This window comes from Vipera ursinii, assembly GCF_947247035.1.
Source record: "Vipera ursinii genome assembly, chromosome: 2".
Lineage (NCBI taxonomy): Eukaryota > Metazoa > Chordata > Lepidosauria > Squamata > Viperidae > Vipera > Vipera ursinii.
The window spans coordinates 115,223,597-115,242,835 of NC_139513.1; the positions used below are offsets into that span (position 1 = coordinate 115,223,597).

General features: G+C 38.8%; 1 protein-coding gene across 6 annotated transcripts in view; it reads right to left on the bottom strand.

Annotated features, from left to right (window-relative positions):
* Positions 1-15,651, bottom strand: part of MAP2K4 (mitogen-activated protein kinase kinase 4) — a 78,411-nt gene extending 62,760 nt beyond the window's left edge. For 3 of the 6 annotated variants that reach the window (XM_083354412.1, XM_083354410.1, XM_083354413.1), the window contains exons 1-2: positions 15,167-15,651; positions 4,390-4,422 (exon numbers count right to left, since the gene is read on the bottom strand). In XM_083354412.1, coding sequence (XP_083210538.1) covers positions 4,390-4,422; positions 15,167-15,248 — 115 coding nt within the window. In that variant the 5' untranslated portion in view covers positions 15,249-15,651. Of the gene's footprint in view, positions 1-4,389; positions 4,423-14,555; positions 14,578-15,166 lie in introns of those variants that run through there. The other 3 variants (XM_083354411.1, XM_083354409.1, XM_083354414.1) reach the window with 3 other exon arrangements.
* Between the last annotated feature and the right edge of the window lie 3,588 nt (positions 15,652-19,239).

Genomic DNA, 19,239 nt, shown 5'->3' on the forward strand with positions numbered 1-19,239 from the left:
AGAATTTATGCTCTTCAATTTCTACATACTGAAGCTCATATAAAATCAACTATTGATGAAACTCAACAAAAAATAAAAGTAGACAAAAGTGGATTTAGATTAAATATAGGAAAAAATTCCTGACAGTAAGTGCTGTGGACCAGTGGAATAGACTGCTTCGTGAAGACATGTATTCCCCTTCACTGGAGATCATTAGACTGAGAGGCTAAACGGGCAAAATGCTTTAGTAGATCCCTCATTACAGAGGATCAGAATATTAAAATATGAGAAATATTGAAACTTCAAAAGGATTCACAAATGTTTAAGTATCACTGTACATTTATTGCATCGGTCCTTAGCAAATCCTCTGAAGAGCCAGAACAGAGACATGTCCTAAGTGGAAACACTCAGCTGGTGCAAATAATACTATTTTTTCTTTACAGAAGAAAGAATAAATAACACATAAAACAGTAGGAAGAACAGTAACAAATGGAACCAATGGGCAGAATAAAAAGAAGATAACATGAATCTCGCAGAAGTAACTTATATTGAATTAATGGAGAGCCAGGTATATTACATTTCTGAAGAAACCTCTACCAGGATTTTTTCAGTGACTGACTGAACAAAGGAAGAAGTGAGCAAACTAGCATTCATTAATGTGGTTAAATGTTTGCTTTACTGCTCTTCATTTCTGTCTTTCTCTTGCCTTTGGCTCATATGACATAACTGAACTAGGAAACATGGTTTATTTGTTATATATCTCTAAATAAAACTTTCTCCTGCAATCCTTCCCTTTTTGTAATAAGAGCAAAAATTGGGCCTGCTAGCATACAGAAATTATAACAAAATACAAAAAGATTGGGTTTATTAATGTGCATATGTGTGTGGATTAATAATGTGTGTGTGTGTGTGTGTGTGTGTGTGTGTGTGTATACAGAAACATAATCTCCATCAAAAATAATCTGGAATGCTTAAACTGATTTTTTTTATAAAACTTTAGTAGAAGATGAAATTGTGTTTTAATAAGCAGGATGATAGAATTATCATCAGAACTGAAGTTTTTTTTCTAGTGCAAATATCCTCCAACTATATTTGCATTTTAAAGAAATATACTTTTATCTTTTTTGTTTTTCTATTTTTACTTAGTATTTTATGATTTATTGTATGTTGTTTTTATATATTGTATGCTACCAAGAGTCATGTTTTGTGACACAGCTATATAAATTCGTTAAATAAATAATTTTGAGGAAATTGTTGTATACTGTCCCCTTCTCAAATGAAATATTGATAAAATTTCATAGGCTTCTATCTTTTCCATTTTTGTGGTTAACCTTAAATGTGAAATGATTACACACTTTTAATCTCTTTTCAGCTTCCAAAAAAAATTCACAAAGGCTACCATATTTAAATATGGTATGCAGCCAATTTTGGTCACCTTATCACAAAAAAGGTGTTGAGAATTTGGAAAAAAATCAGAGAAGAGCAGCTAAGATGATCAAAGTCCTGGAGACTAAAATATACGAAGAATGGCTGTGGGACGTGGGTTTGGCTAGTCTAAAGAAAAGAAGCAATAGGAGAGACATCATAGCAGTATTCCAGTATTTTAGGGGCTGCCACAAAGAAGAGGGGGTCACGTTATTTTCCAAAGCACTAGAGGGAAGGACGAGAAACAATGGTTGGAAACTGATCAAAGAGAGAAGCAACCTGGAATTAAGGAGAAACCTCCTGACCATGAGGACAATTAACCAGTGGAAAAGCTTGCCTCCAGAAATCGTGGGCGCTCCATCACTGGAGATTTTTTAAAAGAGGCTAGTCACCTATCTGAGATGGTATAGGTTCTCCTATTTGAACAGCGGGCTGGACTAGAGGACCTCCAAGCTCTCTTCCAACTCTACTCTATTCTATTCTAAATGGAATGATGTTCTATTTAATTGGTTAAGCCAAATTTCTAAAGCTGTTTGGAAATGGTACATTTATTCCATATACTACAAAATATATTATTGCATAAACAGAATAAATTGCACATAAAAAACTGCAAAAAGTTGTAAAATACACACAAAACACTACCTCATTGCCAGACAGATCATACAGAATTGTTGAGCTTTCTTATCTATGCAAGCTCTTGCTATATAGATTATATTCCCAAATATAATTTAATAATTCAAATTATTTAGTTCTCATTAATTCCTTCTGATGAACAATAATGCTAATGCTAACTTCATTTCCAATGTCTTACTCCTAAGAACAGGATGCCTATATGATTCAGATTGGCAACTGTGAGAAAAAACCTATGGCGATATACAATTAAACATTATGTCAATATAGAACAGAATATAAACAAATTGCAACTGAAAGTCTTATTTTATACTAACAACATAGTGGAAGGAGCCACAACTTAATGCCAAAATTCAATATTTCTAACATAGATAATAATCAGAAATAGGGAAGGGCAGAAGAATTCACATCAGGTATAACAGAGGAAATGTGTCTTTAAATATTTATTTTTATTTTTTAACTCAACCTGGAGCCTACAGCTGCTACTTGTACCAAGTGGGAGACTCCTCTCAAAACAAATTGTGCCCGAGTCCTTTTGTTTGCTTCTTCCAATCTAAACAGAGATTGTAGCACAAGCAATAGGTCAGAAATTATCCATACCATGGGACCAGGTCTTGATCTTGGACCATGTGGTTCCTATTTACTTTAAAGAAATATTCAAACAATTACCAGCTACATCAGTTATATTTTCCACATAACTTGTCTAAGAATTCAAGTTTGTTATCCATGTAGATATCATAGTCTGCAAGAAGGACAAGAGGAAAACAGCATTCCATAGAACAATGGTTGTCTTATTGAAACAGAAAACAACATAAGACACCCCCCCACCAAACACTATGCAAATTCTCTTAACACTTTATTTGAGTGTCTCTACTTTCTTCTGCAGCAGCATCTTTTCCGTATCCTGCATCTCAAACTGATTAGCTATAGGAAGCCTAGTACGATGATGAGTAATAATCTAATTTAATGGTTTAAAGATGCTTTAGTTTTTGTACTTCTTGCCTAAAATCTTCCAGTGAAAGATCCTCTTCAGAAATCTCAGATATAAAATTCTGTCACAAATTACTGAACATCCACAATTATGGAAGAAGCATTAATCACTTCTAATTTAAATAGGCATTTTTATTAACTTTAAAAAAAACATATAAATTAAATACAGAATGAATATGTTTATGTAAGTTTACCCAATGAAGAAAAAAAATGGTGTTCTTCAACAGAGCTCCCACTACATCATGGCAGGCAATTATAAAGATATAATGTACATAGCAATTAAAAATGAAAGCCATAAGATGAAAAAAATGAAAACAAAATTGTACAGAGCTTCCATTAATCATCCAAATGCAATCTGACGAGGACTGATTAAAATGTTTAATCTTCATAAGACATTTCAGACTCCTGGCATACACTCAATCATGTATGTTTCCACATCACTCTGAGGTAGATAAAAAGCAATGTAAATGATATTTTTTTCTTATATTCACACATTTTTTAAAATATTGGGAGATTATATTCACACTAAAGAATAGTACAGATGAGCATGGTAGATCCTTTCATTGTTGGCTTATACACATACCTAGCAAATGTGCTTCCCGGAAATCCTGCTCTCTGTACATTCTCTAAATCCTGCTCGCTCTCAAACATGGGCTCTTGGAATACAACAACTTCCATCAAGTGGAAAGGGTTTTTTTATAAACAGAGGAAATCGTCCTCTACAAATGATAGGTGAATATGAAAAGGAAAGCTTGAACATGCTTGTTTTCACCGTCTCTGCAACAACTTTTCACCGCCTTTTTCAGCAACTTTTTACTTTAAAACCTTAACTAAGAAAAGAGAATTATGACTTAAAAGTATAGCACATATTCTTTAGATGTTTAAAATCCAAGCTTTGTGCCAACATTTCCAACCAAAGAATTTCATGTAGCAGCAGTGGAAAATTGCATCTTATAGATATGCTGGTGACTTGCAGGTCAATATCCTGGTCAACTGATAATCTAACCAAATTCTTATGTAGCTTGATATCTGAAGGGGGAGGGGCTAATTTACTGAATATCAGATCCCTACTGAAATAATCATTTCACTATTTAAGTGGTTTCCTTAAATATTTATATCTAGACATCATGTGAAAACAAATATTTTTATATTTCAAAGAGTGAGAACAATTATCCTTATTATCCAAGATAAATAACATTAAAGATTTACAAAATAGAATCTCAATTTGGAAAATGAAAAATGGAAGCCCTGCCATTGTAATAATGCATGGCCTGTTAGTTAGATCAACAGTGGACACATTCCCAATACCAAGAATGATTTAAAAATAAATTAAAATAGCAGAATACTATAAAACATATAGCTTACTTTGTGCTTTTTCACAGAAGTTTATCTGAAAGCCTAAAGCAAAAAAGATAAGTTCTAGTTCATTTACTGGAAATCACAGATGTTCATAACCTTTAAAATCACATTTAACGTTCATTTTTTTAAAAACCTAAGATACAAATTAAAAGGTTTAACATAGGTAAAATAATATCTGAATTGCAAAGAACAAATTCTAATAATCGATTTTTTTGTTGATATCAACTGCAATCTCAATACTCTGCCATGTATACTGTACTGAGGATATAATTTTCAGAATGGCAATGGAATTTGAAGTTCCAGAAAATCTGGAGTGCTTTACCTTGGGAAAAGCTTATCTATTAAAAAATTGTTTAATGATTTTGTCCAAGACATTTGTAAAGGAACACATGAACATCTAGATCAGATCACTGATAAAGGTTGCATATTAGTTGTTAATTTAAAAACAGAAAGTTAAAAATAAATAGCTAGTGAGGTCTCCACATGATGACTTCTGTGTAAAATTTAAAAATACGATTTTCAAAATAGTTTTTCCAGGTTAGATTAGGTTTCATCGTAATGCATGGGTTTTTGAATTAATCACTTCACTCAGACTGAAAGGCATAATAATCACAGAGTGCTCCGAGTGTGGAAGCCAGATTATGCGCTGGTAGATGCTAAGGTTTCCAATTTAAAAGACAAGAAAAAAAGATAATCTGCATAGTAGCAGCTGCCACATCCTTCTATGTACAAAGGAAGTGGAAATCTCCCTCTTTTTCTCCCTATTATTAACACGAGCAAATCTTAGAAGCAGTAAATTTGGGGCAATGTGATTATGAGTGGCAAATAAATGCAGCAGCTCATTGCCAGACAGCACAGAAAGCAAAATGTGGGTGACAACAGAAGTCACCAAGGTCAGCAGCAAGAAACAAACTATGGATATGAGCTGCAAATTGAGGGAGAAAGACTTCTCAAAGTTGTGGACAGAAACAGATGTGAAGTTAGAAGACAATAGAGAAGATATCAATGTTAACAGCAACTGAAAACTGCTACCAATATGCAACTCACAGATTATTCCCTATGGCTTTAAAACAAGGGTGAGGAACAATGGCCCTTTTATGACTTGTGGACTTCAACTCCCAGAATTCCTGAGCCAACCATGCTGGCTCAGGAATTCTGGGAGTTGAAGTCCACAAGTCATAAAAGGGCCATGGTTCCCTACCCTTGCTTTTAAAGCAGGCGTGTCAACTCCCGGCCCACAGGCAGGATGCGTCATGCCGGAACCGAACCCACCCCATTGCGCCAAATGGGGAAAAAGTTGTGATACGTCGCACGACATCACAAGTTTGACATGCCTGCTTTAAAGGATAGGGACTGCCATTTCTACATTAAAAGGTACAGTTCCCTGCCATTCGATAGTTCTGTAATTCATACGACCAGAATTATACTTTGCATAAAAACCAATTCTGTTTCTTCAACCTGTATGCAATTAGGCAGATATTGATTTTGCCTTCTTTGGTTATTTCACCAAACTGCTTTATGTTATTTTTTCTGGTTTGAAGAATAATTAGCTTTCCTTGAGCTACCAGAATTTCTTTTAAGCATCCTCTGCATGTTTTAAGGCTACTTTCCCAGGTATTTTAAGTCTCAGGTTTATGAATGCTCTTCCCAGTACCAATCTCTTGCTTGTCAATGAACTGAGACTATTGCATTCAGAAAACACATCATTACCTCTTCAGGTAATGTCTCTTAAAATAATACTTTATTTATTTGTTAAGATGTCTATCCCATCTTTCCTTTGGTAGTACAAAGCATAAAACATGGCACAAGGTAACAGCCACTATTTTGCCATTTTAGGATTGAGAAATAAAGTTATAATAATTTAGCAACCTATAGAATTTGAAGATATTTTAATGACAAATTCATCTCTAATTATTAGTATACTTCAATATCCAGAGGTAAGCAGTTGAGGACATTTTTACAGTAGATACATATATGAGAATTTATAGTACCCTTCTCTGATGACTAAAAATGTTTGAAAATGTGTTAGCTTTGAAACAGCACCAAATGATCCTACAAAATTCAGAAGCAAAATGTTAATATAACAATCAAAGGTACTGTAAAAAGCCTTTAATCATGAAGCTCTATTTAGCTATGGACTATTCTATCTATTATTAGATATAATTTCAGGTCACACTTAATGAACTACTGGTATAAAGAATAAATTTAATCAAACATTACAGTATTGATAGCTTTTGATTCCTAACAGCTTAGAGTTGTAGCATCACAAATGGGATTGGTTGCCTCAAATTGTATCAGGCTGTTTTATTTACTGTTTTTGGCATCTGACAAGTTGAAGATTTGAACTAGCCTTTCTATCATATAATCACAGTGAAGGGTTCAATCTGAAGGGAAATTTGTACCAAGATAAATTCTTTACAAATAAAATACATATATATTTTAATTCATCTCAGCCAATAGCAAGAATAAGAAAGTACACAAAGTTGACAATGTGCATTCCAGTGTATGCACAATCTGAAAATTCTATGTAAACTCATAGATGTGGTTAAGTGTCCTACCCATGTTATTACATGAATTATAATTAAAAGTAACAGAAAACTTTTGCTCAACAGTTTCAGAAACTGGTTCACAATGAATTAGTCTTCTAAAACCCTGTTTGCAAATACCCAATAGGAAACAATGGATGTAGAAACGTAAGCAAATCAAAAGGAAAGAATCATTTCTCAGATATGACCACCAGTTAAAAACATATCAAGCCACTCATATTTAATATATTTTTTTAAAAAAAATTGAAACATGAAAATTTATACTTCCTGAAGTTCAGCCAAGCTAAGGGAGACATAAGGACTACCAATGATAAAACTCAAATACTATGCTAGGAGGAAAGTGCACCAGGACAGAGAGAGAGAGAGAGAGAGAGAGAGAGAGAGAGAGAGAGAGAGAGAGAGAGGGAGGGAGGGAGAGAGAGAGGGGAAGGCAGCGTGACAGAAATATAGCTGTATGTAAAGAACACAAAGACAATTACAATAGTGTGGTTATATAGTATTTAAAACTCTATAATTACTATAAGCTTAATAGATCCATGGGCATGCCATGAACATAATGATCTTTGATCTTAGCAAAGCATTTGATAGTCTCTCATGATAACTTTATTCATAAAAACATGAACCAGATGATACAACAGTTAGAGGGATTCATAATTGGATGAATGTCCATTGCTACAGAAGACTAATAAATGGTCCCATAGCTTGTGGGAGAGTAGCATCAAACGGAAAGGCATTGCTCTATCCTGAATCCAACATTGTTCACCATGTTCATCAATCATCTAGATCAGGGGTAGGCAACCTTGGCTCTTTTATAACTCGTGGACTTCAACTCCCAGAATTCCTGAGCCAGCCATGCTGGCTCAGGAATTCTGGGAGTTGAAGTCCACGAGTCATAAAAGAGCCAAGGTTGCCTACCCCTGGCCTAGCCAATCTGATTTGACAGAATTTTCAGGCTCTGGTTCTACTGATTGAACAACACCACTTATCAGGGGCCCAGAAATGCGTCTTCTGTTGAGCAGTTCCTGACTTCTGGAATCTCCAAGATTTGAATGATCCCAATCTATAGGTATTTTGAAGGGCCTTGAAACCCTGGCAGTTTAGTCCAGCCTTTGACAAACATGTTATGTCCCCTTTTCTTCTTTTTCTGTGTTTTTATGTGGGTCAATTTAATATTGCATTTTTTTTTTTTTTGTTTTCAAAAATGTTATAATTTTAAACCACCCACAGATTCAGGATCACAGGAAGTAACTGTCCCACTCTATTCATGTAACACTGAAGGTGCTCGCAGGATTGATCCAGCTATCCCATTCAGGCCCTTTGTTCTGAGAGGCCAACAGCAGCTATAAAATTAGGTACCTTCGCTGCTGCCACCCACCCCTTTATTATAGTCAGTGTTGCCCTTCCCACCAGGGGAGGACTATAGGGGAAATCCTTACCCCATCCTGGGTCTGGCTGAACTATGGTATGGGGAAACCAAATAAAACTTTGTGAGTCTATGGTTTAGCTAAGCTGAGCCAGGTGCTAGAAGGCCACCACCAGGCAACTCCGGTAGTGAAACAAAAATCAACTTTATTAGAGGTGCCAAATGATAAGGTTCCACAAAAAAGTTAAAAGAGATAAAAAATGTTTTAAAACTATGCCCAAAAACATAAATCTGATTTGTTATTTGAAAGGCCAGCTGCTGCCCACCACAGTTTAGATGGGTGCAGGCTACAAACCAAGGTGAGGGAACTGAAAACTTAAGTTCTAAGAGAAAAGGTTAAAGGAAGTCAGTATGGTTAGCCTGGAAAAGGAAAGAAAGCACGATAGCAGTCTTTAGATATCTAAAAAGGACCATTATACCAGCGTTTCCCAACCTTAGGAACTTGAAGATGCGTGGACTTCAACTCCCAGAATTCCCCAGCCAGCATAGCTGGCTGGGGAATTCTGGGAGTTGAAGTCCACGCATCTTCAAGTTCCTAAGGTTGGGAAACGCTGCATTATACAAATGAGGGAGTACACTTGTTTGGTTGCCCCAGAGGGCAAGACCAGAACCAGTATGTTGAAAATACAAACAGGTAGATGCAGGTTAGATATATATATATATATTAGAAAAATGTCCTAACAATTGTCAAACAATGGACAATGTTGCCTTATGATATGGTATATTCTCCTTCAAAACTCCACTTCTTGCATATGAAGCTTTAGGAGGCATGCTAAATACTGCTGACTAAGACAGACTATTTAACCATGTTCAAATTTTACAATAGATTACAGTAAAGAACATTTGCAAATTATTATAACTTGTATTTTAGTGATATTAAGGGATCATTCCTAGAAGAGATTAATTTGCTCTTTGTTTTATATTAAATTACTTCTCTTCTAGTAGCACTGTGCAAAGATCCAGAGTCAAAGGACTCAGGTAAGCATGTTGGAAAAATCTTAAGTCAATAGTTTTTTTTCTTCTCTTGGGCTTGCACACTTGATACAAGATCCCACAAAAAGATGCCTTTGATTTAAAGAAAGATGCTATGCTTACACTGTCTACATTCTGGATTATATTTTGTTCTACAAATCTGGATTTATAATTAAGATTTATAAAGATGCCCAACTCCATTATAGGTAGTGTACACTTTCAAAACAATAAATTGCCTAAAACAAACAAAGGGAACATAACAAGAATAGCAGAGATGAACAAACATATCCTAACTAGACACTGCTCATCAAATGGGTATATCCTGACCTATTCCAAGACCTGAGGGAGGGGGCTAAAGGGTGCAATCATGTTTTCGAAGACATTTTAATGGCCTGCAGGTTCAGCTTAGTCCAAACCTTAGGGAGAGGGAGATGTTTTTCTAAGGGGCAATTGCTGTGACAGAGAAGGTCTACCTCATAAATCCCATCAGAAGATATTGCTTAATGGAAGAATATGAAGCATGTCAGCTCTGGTAGATCTAATGATAGGAGAGAGGTGGCCTCACAAATACCCAGGCCCTATGCCATAAAGCACCAATAGGTGATAACCAGGACCTGGAATTGCACTTAAAGCTTAACTGAAACAAGGCAACTCATACGATAGGGGTGCCCCATAACTGCTTGCACTGCTACATTCTGGAACAGGTGTACCTCCTGAGTGGCGTTCAAGAGGAGCTACAGTAACGTACAACATGTTGCAGTACTCCCCACATAAGGGGATAAGACATACATGACTATGTACAGCTGGTACATAATGAAGCTATAAGAAGCCCACAGCTGCCACCTGATCTTTCACTAGGTTCTATGAATCCAGAAAGATTCCCAAATTGTATATTAGTTCTGCATGGAAAAGTGCCATTTACCCACAGCCAAAGACAGAGAATCACTATCCCCAGAAGATCTATGCACCTATTAGGCATTCATTTTTATCAGTGCTAAACCTGTTGTTCCTCAACCAGATCAAAACATCTTCCAGGAAATGGAACAGAATAACTTGGACAACTAAGTACAGGTTGATGAATGAACACTAAGCTGAACTCATGTAGAAGTGAAAACAAGGGAGACTAAAAAGTCAAATCCTGAGGCACCCTGGTTTGTTTTGGGCTGGATTTCTCAATAGTTCCCTCCTGCATCTACTGGAACCAGTCACAGAAAACCAGTCTACAGTAGCAACATGGCCCTAAAAAATCTTCCTTCATCTCCAACTACCAAACTCCATATCCAATCTAGAGAGATTCCATGATCCATGGTTATCAACAATCACTAAGAGATCAAGAAGAACCAGGATGGTGATATCATCCCAACTGGTTCTGCCAAAATTCATTGTCAAGCATAATCAATTTTGTCCCAGCCTGAAACTCAACACAAATAGGTCCAGATAATCCATTTCTTCCAGAGCCCTCAGCAATCTAATCCAATGGAGACTGGACTAAAATCAACAATAAATGTAGGATCCAGCAATGGCTTCTTGAGGAAGCACATCACCACCTTTTAAATATGGGAACACACATTACACAGCTCTATTCTTTTTCTTTGTGAGCAATTAATCATTTCTGGTTCATTCTGAAAACTACCTAAACTTATCCAGGGTATTGGTGTGATGTTCACCACTTGAATACAGGAAGGGAAAAGAAACATATTAAATCCTCTCCAAAAGAGGCAGTGACCAAGACAAGTCTATACTTGTTACAGTGGAATCATGCATTTAGCAAGTTGGAGATCAGCAGAATGGCTTTTGACCTTGAACCATAATATATGACTTGCATCCAAGGATCTGTAAGAGTGATCAAGCATTCAGGCTTCCTTACTCACTTGAGTTATTAATATACACCTTGTATTCAACTGTATGTCACCTACCACTGAAATAAATGGGAGAAGCACTTTTGTACATGTGTAAACTGGTATAGTTATTGAAGCACCAAAAATCTCACAAACATTCAGAGACTAAAAAGATAACTGATCTCTTAATATTTGATCAAATCTAGAATGATAGAATGGTAGTATGAAAGTTTCATATGTAGACAATGAAACTATTCGATTCCTGTATTAAGACCTATATTAAGAAGTATCTAAACTTACTTTTTCTACTCAAGCTTCCCATCTATTATAATGCATATGTAACATTATTTTAAAAATGAGGAATCACCATCAATAATTTTTAGAAATGAGAATATAGTTTCTTCTATAAAGTAGTTGGGACTTGTAAATGAAGCAGAAACAAATCTGATTATTATAAATTATTTAAATAATGGTTGATAATCAAATAATGGTTGTGGCTCAGTGGGCTAGGATGCTGAGCTTGTCGATCAGAAGGTCGGCAGTTTGGCGGGTCGAATCCCGAGTGCCACGTAGCAGAGTGAGCGCCTGTTAGTTGTCCCAGCTTCTGCCAACCTAGAAGTTCGACAGCACGTAAAAATGCAAGTAGAAAAATAGGGACCACTACAGTGGGAAGGTAACAGCATTCCATGCGCCTTTGGCATCTAGTCATGCCAGCCACATGACCACGGAGATGTCCTCGGACAAGCGCTGGCTCTTCGGCTTTGAAACCGAGATGAGCACCGGCCCCTAGAGTTGGAAACGACTAGCACACATGTGCGGGGAAAACTTTACCTTTACCTAATCATGCTAATTCACTCTATTGATCAATTAGTTCCTATCAACAGAAGGAGTGGTTCATTTCTCCAACTTACAACTTGAGAGCCTGTGGAGTAGATTGAAGGAAGAAATATGGCAAGTTTCTGAAAGAAGGAACACATGAAAAGTCTTGTTGCATAAAGTTGGATTTTTCTCTTTTTTAAAAAATAGTGATTTAATGCAGTTTAATTTTCATTAATCACGGCTGGTTGTACTGTACTGTGTGATGACACCATCATATTCTGAATGTTAAATGTCTTGGGAGAGTCAGTTCTAGTCCCACCTTAGGCGCAAAGCCAGCTGGGTGACCTTGTGCTAGTAGTCTCTTTCATCCCTAGGAAGAAGGCACTGGTGAACCACTCCTGAAAAATCTTGCCAAGAAAACTGCAGGAACCTGTCCAGGCAGTCTCCAAGAAATGAACATGATTGAATGGCAGGGAAAAAAAGACAGCAATATACAAGTATTTAGAATTTAGGTGTTTTTTTCCCTCAGGAGCAGCCAGCTAGGGCAGTCTGTCTTTGGATAATTTATTTGAAGTAATTCAAGACTAAGAGCTTCCAATTTGATTACAATGTCTTTAAAATATAGAAATTGTTAAAGTAGAGAGTGCCTATTATAAACTATTAGTTACAATAAGCAGATTTGAAAATAACTTTAAACAAGATGTTTTCCCAAATACATAATAAATCTAAAAGTCCTATCAATTCAGCACATTATTTCTAATATCCAGGGAAAGTAATATTTTACTATGAGACAAAACTAATACATAAATGCTACAAAGTGATATAACCACTTCTAGGAATTAGATTGAGTAAGTCAAATTTGGCTACACATGGTAACCAGATACTACACTATACTTACATAGTTTAATCAGAGGTGGCAACCTGTGGCATTCCAGATGTTACTAAATTACAACTCCTAGCATTCCTAGGAAGCACAGTCAATATATTTATATTATGGTGTTTTGAGACAGAAACACCAGAAAAAACAAATTCATATAATTTAATCATGAATAAGACAAACCAGAAGAAAATAGAGAAGAAAGGGACGACAGAGAATGAGGTGGCTGGATGGAGTCACTGAAGCAGTAGGCGTGAGCTTAAATGTACTCCAGAAGAGATGGTAGAGGACAGGAAGGCCTGGAGGACCGCTGTCCATGGGGTTGCGACTTCGCAGATAACAACAACAAAGTGCATCTACTACAGCTTCTGAGATAAACTAATGTGTCCAAAACTAGATTTTACAATATACAGATAGCTGCTGAAATACTATATTACATATTTCTCCTCAAAAAGGTTTTGAATACCATCCTGATATTATATTACTTTGATTATTCTTATATTGCAGCATACAATAGTACACTGCTTCAAACACAAAATTTGTACATTAAGCATAATATAATACTACTGTATATTATCTGATATTTGCAAAAACATTTTAGTGCACTTTTAATGCAAGGAAAAGTCAATCAGTTTTCTAGCATCTGTGATGAGCACTTTATATAGTTAATTTAGTCAACTACTGGCTTGAACAATTTAACATAATCAATATCCCAATAACAGCTGCTCTTCTAGGCTTGGGACCCTGGCATTAGAGATCCCCTGAAATAGCAATACTATGGTATGTATTAAATCCAAGATCTTTATTATGCTTTACAAAACATAAGCACTCTTTCCATAGAAATGATTCTGAAGCAGCAATTACATTATTAAAAACTTCCTGTCCAGTCTATTACCATAGTGATCAGTTGGCCTGAAGGAAAATCCATACTCTGCAATCTCAGTAATACTAAACTCATATTTATTATCATACTAGTGTACTAACATGCTCACATTTCCAAATACTGAACTGATAACAAATAGAGCATTCAGAAACTCAAGATAGAATTTTAACTTAAATGATAGTGAAAATATCTTCTACCTGTATATTCCAGAATGCTTTTCCTAATAGATAACACAGTGAATCTAAATCATAGTTATAAATGGTACAAATGGAAAGAGTATGTTTCTGGATTTAACCAGCAATACAGCATGTCAACCTCATACTCCATATACACAGATCCTGAAAAAGAGAGCTCTCACAATTTAACACTGTAAACAACAATCATCCTCTTTCCTTTACTATGAATAGGAATGCTCAGAATCTACTTCTTTTGCCTTTTACATTCCACACTCACCGTACCTATTTCGAATTTAAGGGAACGCCTGATGCCTTTATTCATTTCGCCTCTTAAAGCTACATCACCGCTTCCTCCATGACTCCACACAAACACGCCTTACTACGGTATCTAGTGAGCTTTATACTCTACACCTCATCGAAGACCTGCTGTAACCTTTTCCCTTACACACTTCACACATACCGTATATACCTCAGAACAGCAAGCCCTCACATAGGCGGCTAGATTTGTTCTGTCGCTGTGTTCACACGTCCCGTCTTCTGCACCGGATTCTAGTTCTCTCCGGGGATTCAGGTCCCCGAAATTTATCTCGCGAGGGGCATTAAAAGCTCCACTTCCCGCATTGCCGGAAATTACCCACCTAGCATCACGCGTCAGTTTGTTTCAGAGGTCCGATTTTCTGGGTGATCGTCTACTTTCGACTCGGAGTGTTGTTTTTTTTTGCACGTATATTTATAGAGACACGCTCCCCTCCCCTCCTTCCAGTACCGCACACACGTTCATTCCCCTCGTTCTCGTGGCCCTTAAACTCCTCTCGCCTTGCATCTCTTTAACACTCTTTCCACCACCCCCACCCCAGTTTCGTCTTCCGTCATGCACACCACACACCCCCTCTCCCCGAAATTCACACTCGGTAAAGCTGGTGTGTGTGTGTGGGGGGGGGGGTGTCTTCTCGGATTCGCCAGAGAAGAACTCAGCCTCCACCTCCTACTGCCCGGGACGCGCTTCTAGGCCTATCATCCTCCAGAGAGGCCTGGTCCTCCTTTGCCCAGCTCTGGCGCTCCCTCCTGTCCCTACAGGCAGGCAGGCAGGCAGGCAGGCAAGCAAGCAAGCAAGCAGGCGAGCGAGCGTGCTGCCCGTCCAAGGCGAAGGCCGGGGGTGGAGTGGGAGTGGGGGTGGAAGCGCGGCCTATAGAGCCTCGGGATTGCCGCTCGGGGCCCGGGTTGCCGCTCCCGAGGCGCGCTCCCTTACCCTGCATGCTGCTGACTGTCGTCTGCGCCGACTGCGACCCGGGGCCGGAGCCAGAGCCGGGACCAGGGCTGGGAGCCGCCATTGTACAGCGCGCCAGACGCGGAGGGAGGGAGAGATGGACGGACGGCGGGAGGGAAGGAGGCTGCAATGCAGCAAGAAGCAGCGCAGCGGACCGACCCCCTCCCCGTCCCGCGCGCCCGCCCGCCCCCGGCTCCTCGCGCGTGCCCGAGGTGTCTGGCGGGACACCCAGAGTCCCGACACGGGACGACAGGCGCCAGCCTCCCGGGCCCCGACCGACCCGAACCGCCGCCGCTCCTCTCCTCTCCTCCTCTCCTCTCCTCGCCGCGCTGTTGGGGCTCCGTTTTCCTCCGTCGTTCCCTCCCACCTCCGCGGCACAAGTATAACCCCTCCCAGGCAGCGGGCGGAACGGATGATGCCTCGGAGTCCTTCGCCCAAACAGAGGAGCCAAGAAGGAAGGACGGAGGAAAAGGAAGAAGCCGCGCGGTGCGCGCAAGTTCGCAGCCTAGCCGGGCATGGCGGCGCTCCCCTTCAAATGCGAGCGCCTTAGAGAGATCCTGGCGGGGTGGGAGACTGTGCCAAGCGAAAGGGTTGGTTAGAGAAAGACGTTGGTCGTCCTCGAAATGTAAGGGCTCTGCTTGAAACCTGCCTCTTAAACCAGGAACGGGTTGCCATTGAGGCACAAGCCTCTCTGCCTCGCCTCGTCTTTAAATTGCTTTTAAATTGCAACGCTTGGGTATACAAAACGGTTTAAGCCAGGGGTAGGCAAACTTGGCTCTTTTATGACTCCTGGACTTCAACTCCCAGAATTCCTGAGCCAGCATGGCTGGCTCAGGAATTCTGGGAGTTGAAGTCCAGGAGTCATAAAAGAGCCAAGGTTGCCTACCCCTGGTTTAAGCGTTGTTTAAGCCGGACGGCATGAGGAGGAGGAGGAAAGATCATTACTTGACAGGATCTGTTATTAGAGAACATAATCAGTCCGGTTCTGCCGGAATTGAGCCTGTGAATTATCCTGCTCTGCCTTGCCTTAATTAAAGGTGGTCCTGCGATTCTAATAGGATATTACACTGGGAAATGTATACTGGTGAACAAAGTGTTTTAAGGAACCTTATTTGGTTATCAGCTTCTTCAGTCTTGATATTTACAGCGTTGTCATTAATTAACAGGACGTTCTTAAAAAAAAAAAGATGTATACTGTACACTACTTGTCCACCTGGGGGCTCAAGATTACAAATATCAGAAATCAGTTACAGTACAAGCATTATTATAACTTAAAATGGAACCTTAGCATTAGAACACAATAAATACCTTAAAATATTTATAAAAATATGTATTTATTTAAAACTATCATTCAAACCCCCTCAAACGACAGATTAAAATGGGATTAAATGGGAAGGTTTAATAAACACTTCCTGAAAGGCCAATGAGAAAGTGAAAAGGGCTTCTTTGAAGGAAGTTTTTCTAGCTTTTGCCTTGTATTGTAAACTTATTGCCCACTGTATTCCCAACATATGCAATATTTAAAGTAGGCATTTTTATTATTTCCCAATGAATAGATACATGCTTTTACCCTATTCAAGAAATATTTGGATTTATTTACAGGTAGTCCTCAATTTACAACCACAATTGAACCAACAGAAGTATGCTGTTAAGTGAGACATTTGTTAAATGAGTTTTGCCCCATTTTACGACCTTTCTTGCTGCAGTTGTTAAGTGAATCTGCAGTTAAGATCGTAACACAATTGTTAAGTGAATCTGGCTTCTCCATTGACTTTGCTTGTCAGAAGGTCACAAAAGAGGATCACGTGACCCAGGGAAACTGCAACTGTCATAAATATGAACCAGTTGCCAAGTATTGAGTTTTGATCATGTGATTATGGGGATGTGGCAACGGTCGTAAGTGTGGAAAATGATAAGTTGTTTTTTTTCAGTGCTATTGTAAATTTGAATGGTCAGTAAGCAAACTGTTGTAAGTTGAGGAGTACCTCACTTAGCCAGCCTGGGGTTGTGAGATATAAATAACCTCACCCAGTGGTTTCATGTAAATGTTGATTAGGAGGAGAGTTGGAACCTCAAAAAGAAGGGACTTGGGGAGCGACCCATTCAGCACCAACTGGAATCAGTCCTGAAGAAGGAAGAGTACCATGGAAAAGTGATGCCCAGTTGTCAACCCCTGGAGCCAGTCCAGAAGAATATGGTCAGTGAATTGAAAGCACTGAGAGATCATGGAGCACAACAATAAGCGCACAAATGGAATGGGTGAAAGATCTTGGGAGTACATTACACCTAAATGCATCAACAATACAACCCAAGGTGGTCTCCATACTGAAATCTCACTGAAATTCTCATCCAGGGTTCTCAGCAAGTACAGTCTCAACAATCTTCCCTAAAAAAAGGAGGATTGGAGATGGGGCAGTACTCACCTAAAACCCTTTGGATGCAACTGCAGCCTCTTGAGAAAGGGATGTACCATCATCTCTTTAGAAGGGTGGAGGCACTGCCCTCTCCCTCAAAGAGGCTAAGACCATGGCATGGACCAGGTTCCAGCAGACAGGTGGTTGAACTAACAGCACCAAGAACCCTAGTCATTTCTTCAGGAATTACCAAGTCCAATTCATCCTAAATCAGATCACAGGCCCAAGCCCTCAACATCTTAGTCTGACCTGCCCTATCAAAATGCAACTTATAGTAGATCCAATCAATTTTATCTATCAAATAATAGTAGCATTCCTCATGGTAGTCTTGCAGGTTATACTGTGGCCCATGCCTATTCAGTGGGGACTGGCTTACCCTAAATGTCATGTGGGGCTCTTTTTCATGTTTGATTGAACTCAGTGATTATTCCAAGGGCACTCCAAGCATTCCTTCTGATGCTTCATCTCACAGACTCAATAAACCAATGTGTGCCTGGGATTGGTGCACAGGGAGAGACCATCTGTCCATTCCAGTAGTGATTGTGCCCTCAGCCGAATTGCCACTAGATTTTCAAGGAAAGCCAGGAGGAACCACATAAGGTCCATCAGTCACCTGGGGTACAGGTGGGCCAGTCAAACAGGCCCTATCTCCCTGTGGGGGAACGGTGACATCAGTAAGCTAGAATACAATCAGAGAGGGAGCTATCTATGACAATAGACTGATGTTAATGATCTCTACTATCAGAGCATGTTGCAACTGCTATGAGATAAAACCAGATCTAATACACCTATATCTATATATCTGGAGATTTATTATTATCATGGTTGGTCACAAGAGTCCAGATTTTAGGCTGGATTTGGCATCTTTATCCACCTATTAAGTACTTTCCAAGGATCTAGGATAGGCAGATGTTATTTGACAAGGTTAAAGATATTGTAAAATGTAAGCTATTTCAAGTAAAACTGCCTTTTGCAATTGACAGATGGAGATTCTGACAACATTCAGGTTGTGCCGCTGATGCTTTGGAATTACATTCAAGGGGTACTATCTTTGCTTTCCTTTGCCAATTCTATTTGCAGGTCTTTGTATTTTGTGGTTTTCTCCAGTTCTTTTTTCTGTTCTGCTATCTTTAGGTACTGCAACGTCTGCTATTGAGACTGTTTTGTCAACAAGCATTAAGTCTGGGGTGTTGTGTGGCAGATGCTTGTTTGTTTAAATTCTACAAAGTCCAAAACTACTTTAGCTTCTTCATTTTCTATTTTGTCTATGCTGTGGCCCCACCAGTTATTGTTTGCAGGCAAATGGTATTTGTTGCAAGTATTCCAATGCTTTATTGATGCTACTTTGTCATGCCATGGCTTACAGTCAGTCTTTGCATTTTTCTTGTGGCAGATAACTAGGTGCTCCACTGCTTTTTCAGCTTCTTTGCAGAGACAGAATTTGCTTGCATTTGCTGTTGCTTGCTGTCCTTTTAATTCTGACTTTCTATGCATTTGTTCTTAAGGCTTGGTCTTGTACAGCCAGAATTAACCCCACTATCTCTTTCTCCAACTTGCCTGCTCTTAGCCATTGCCAGGCCTTATTGATATCTGCTTTGCCTGGGTTTTTTTTAATCAGCCGTATAATACTTTGCCTTGCCA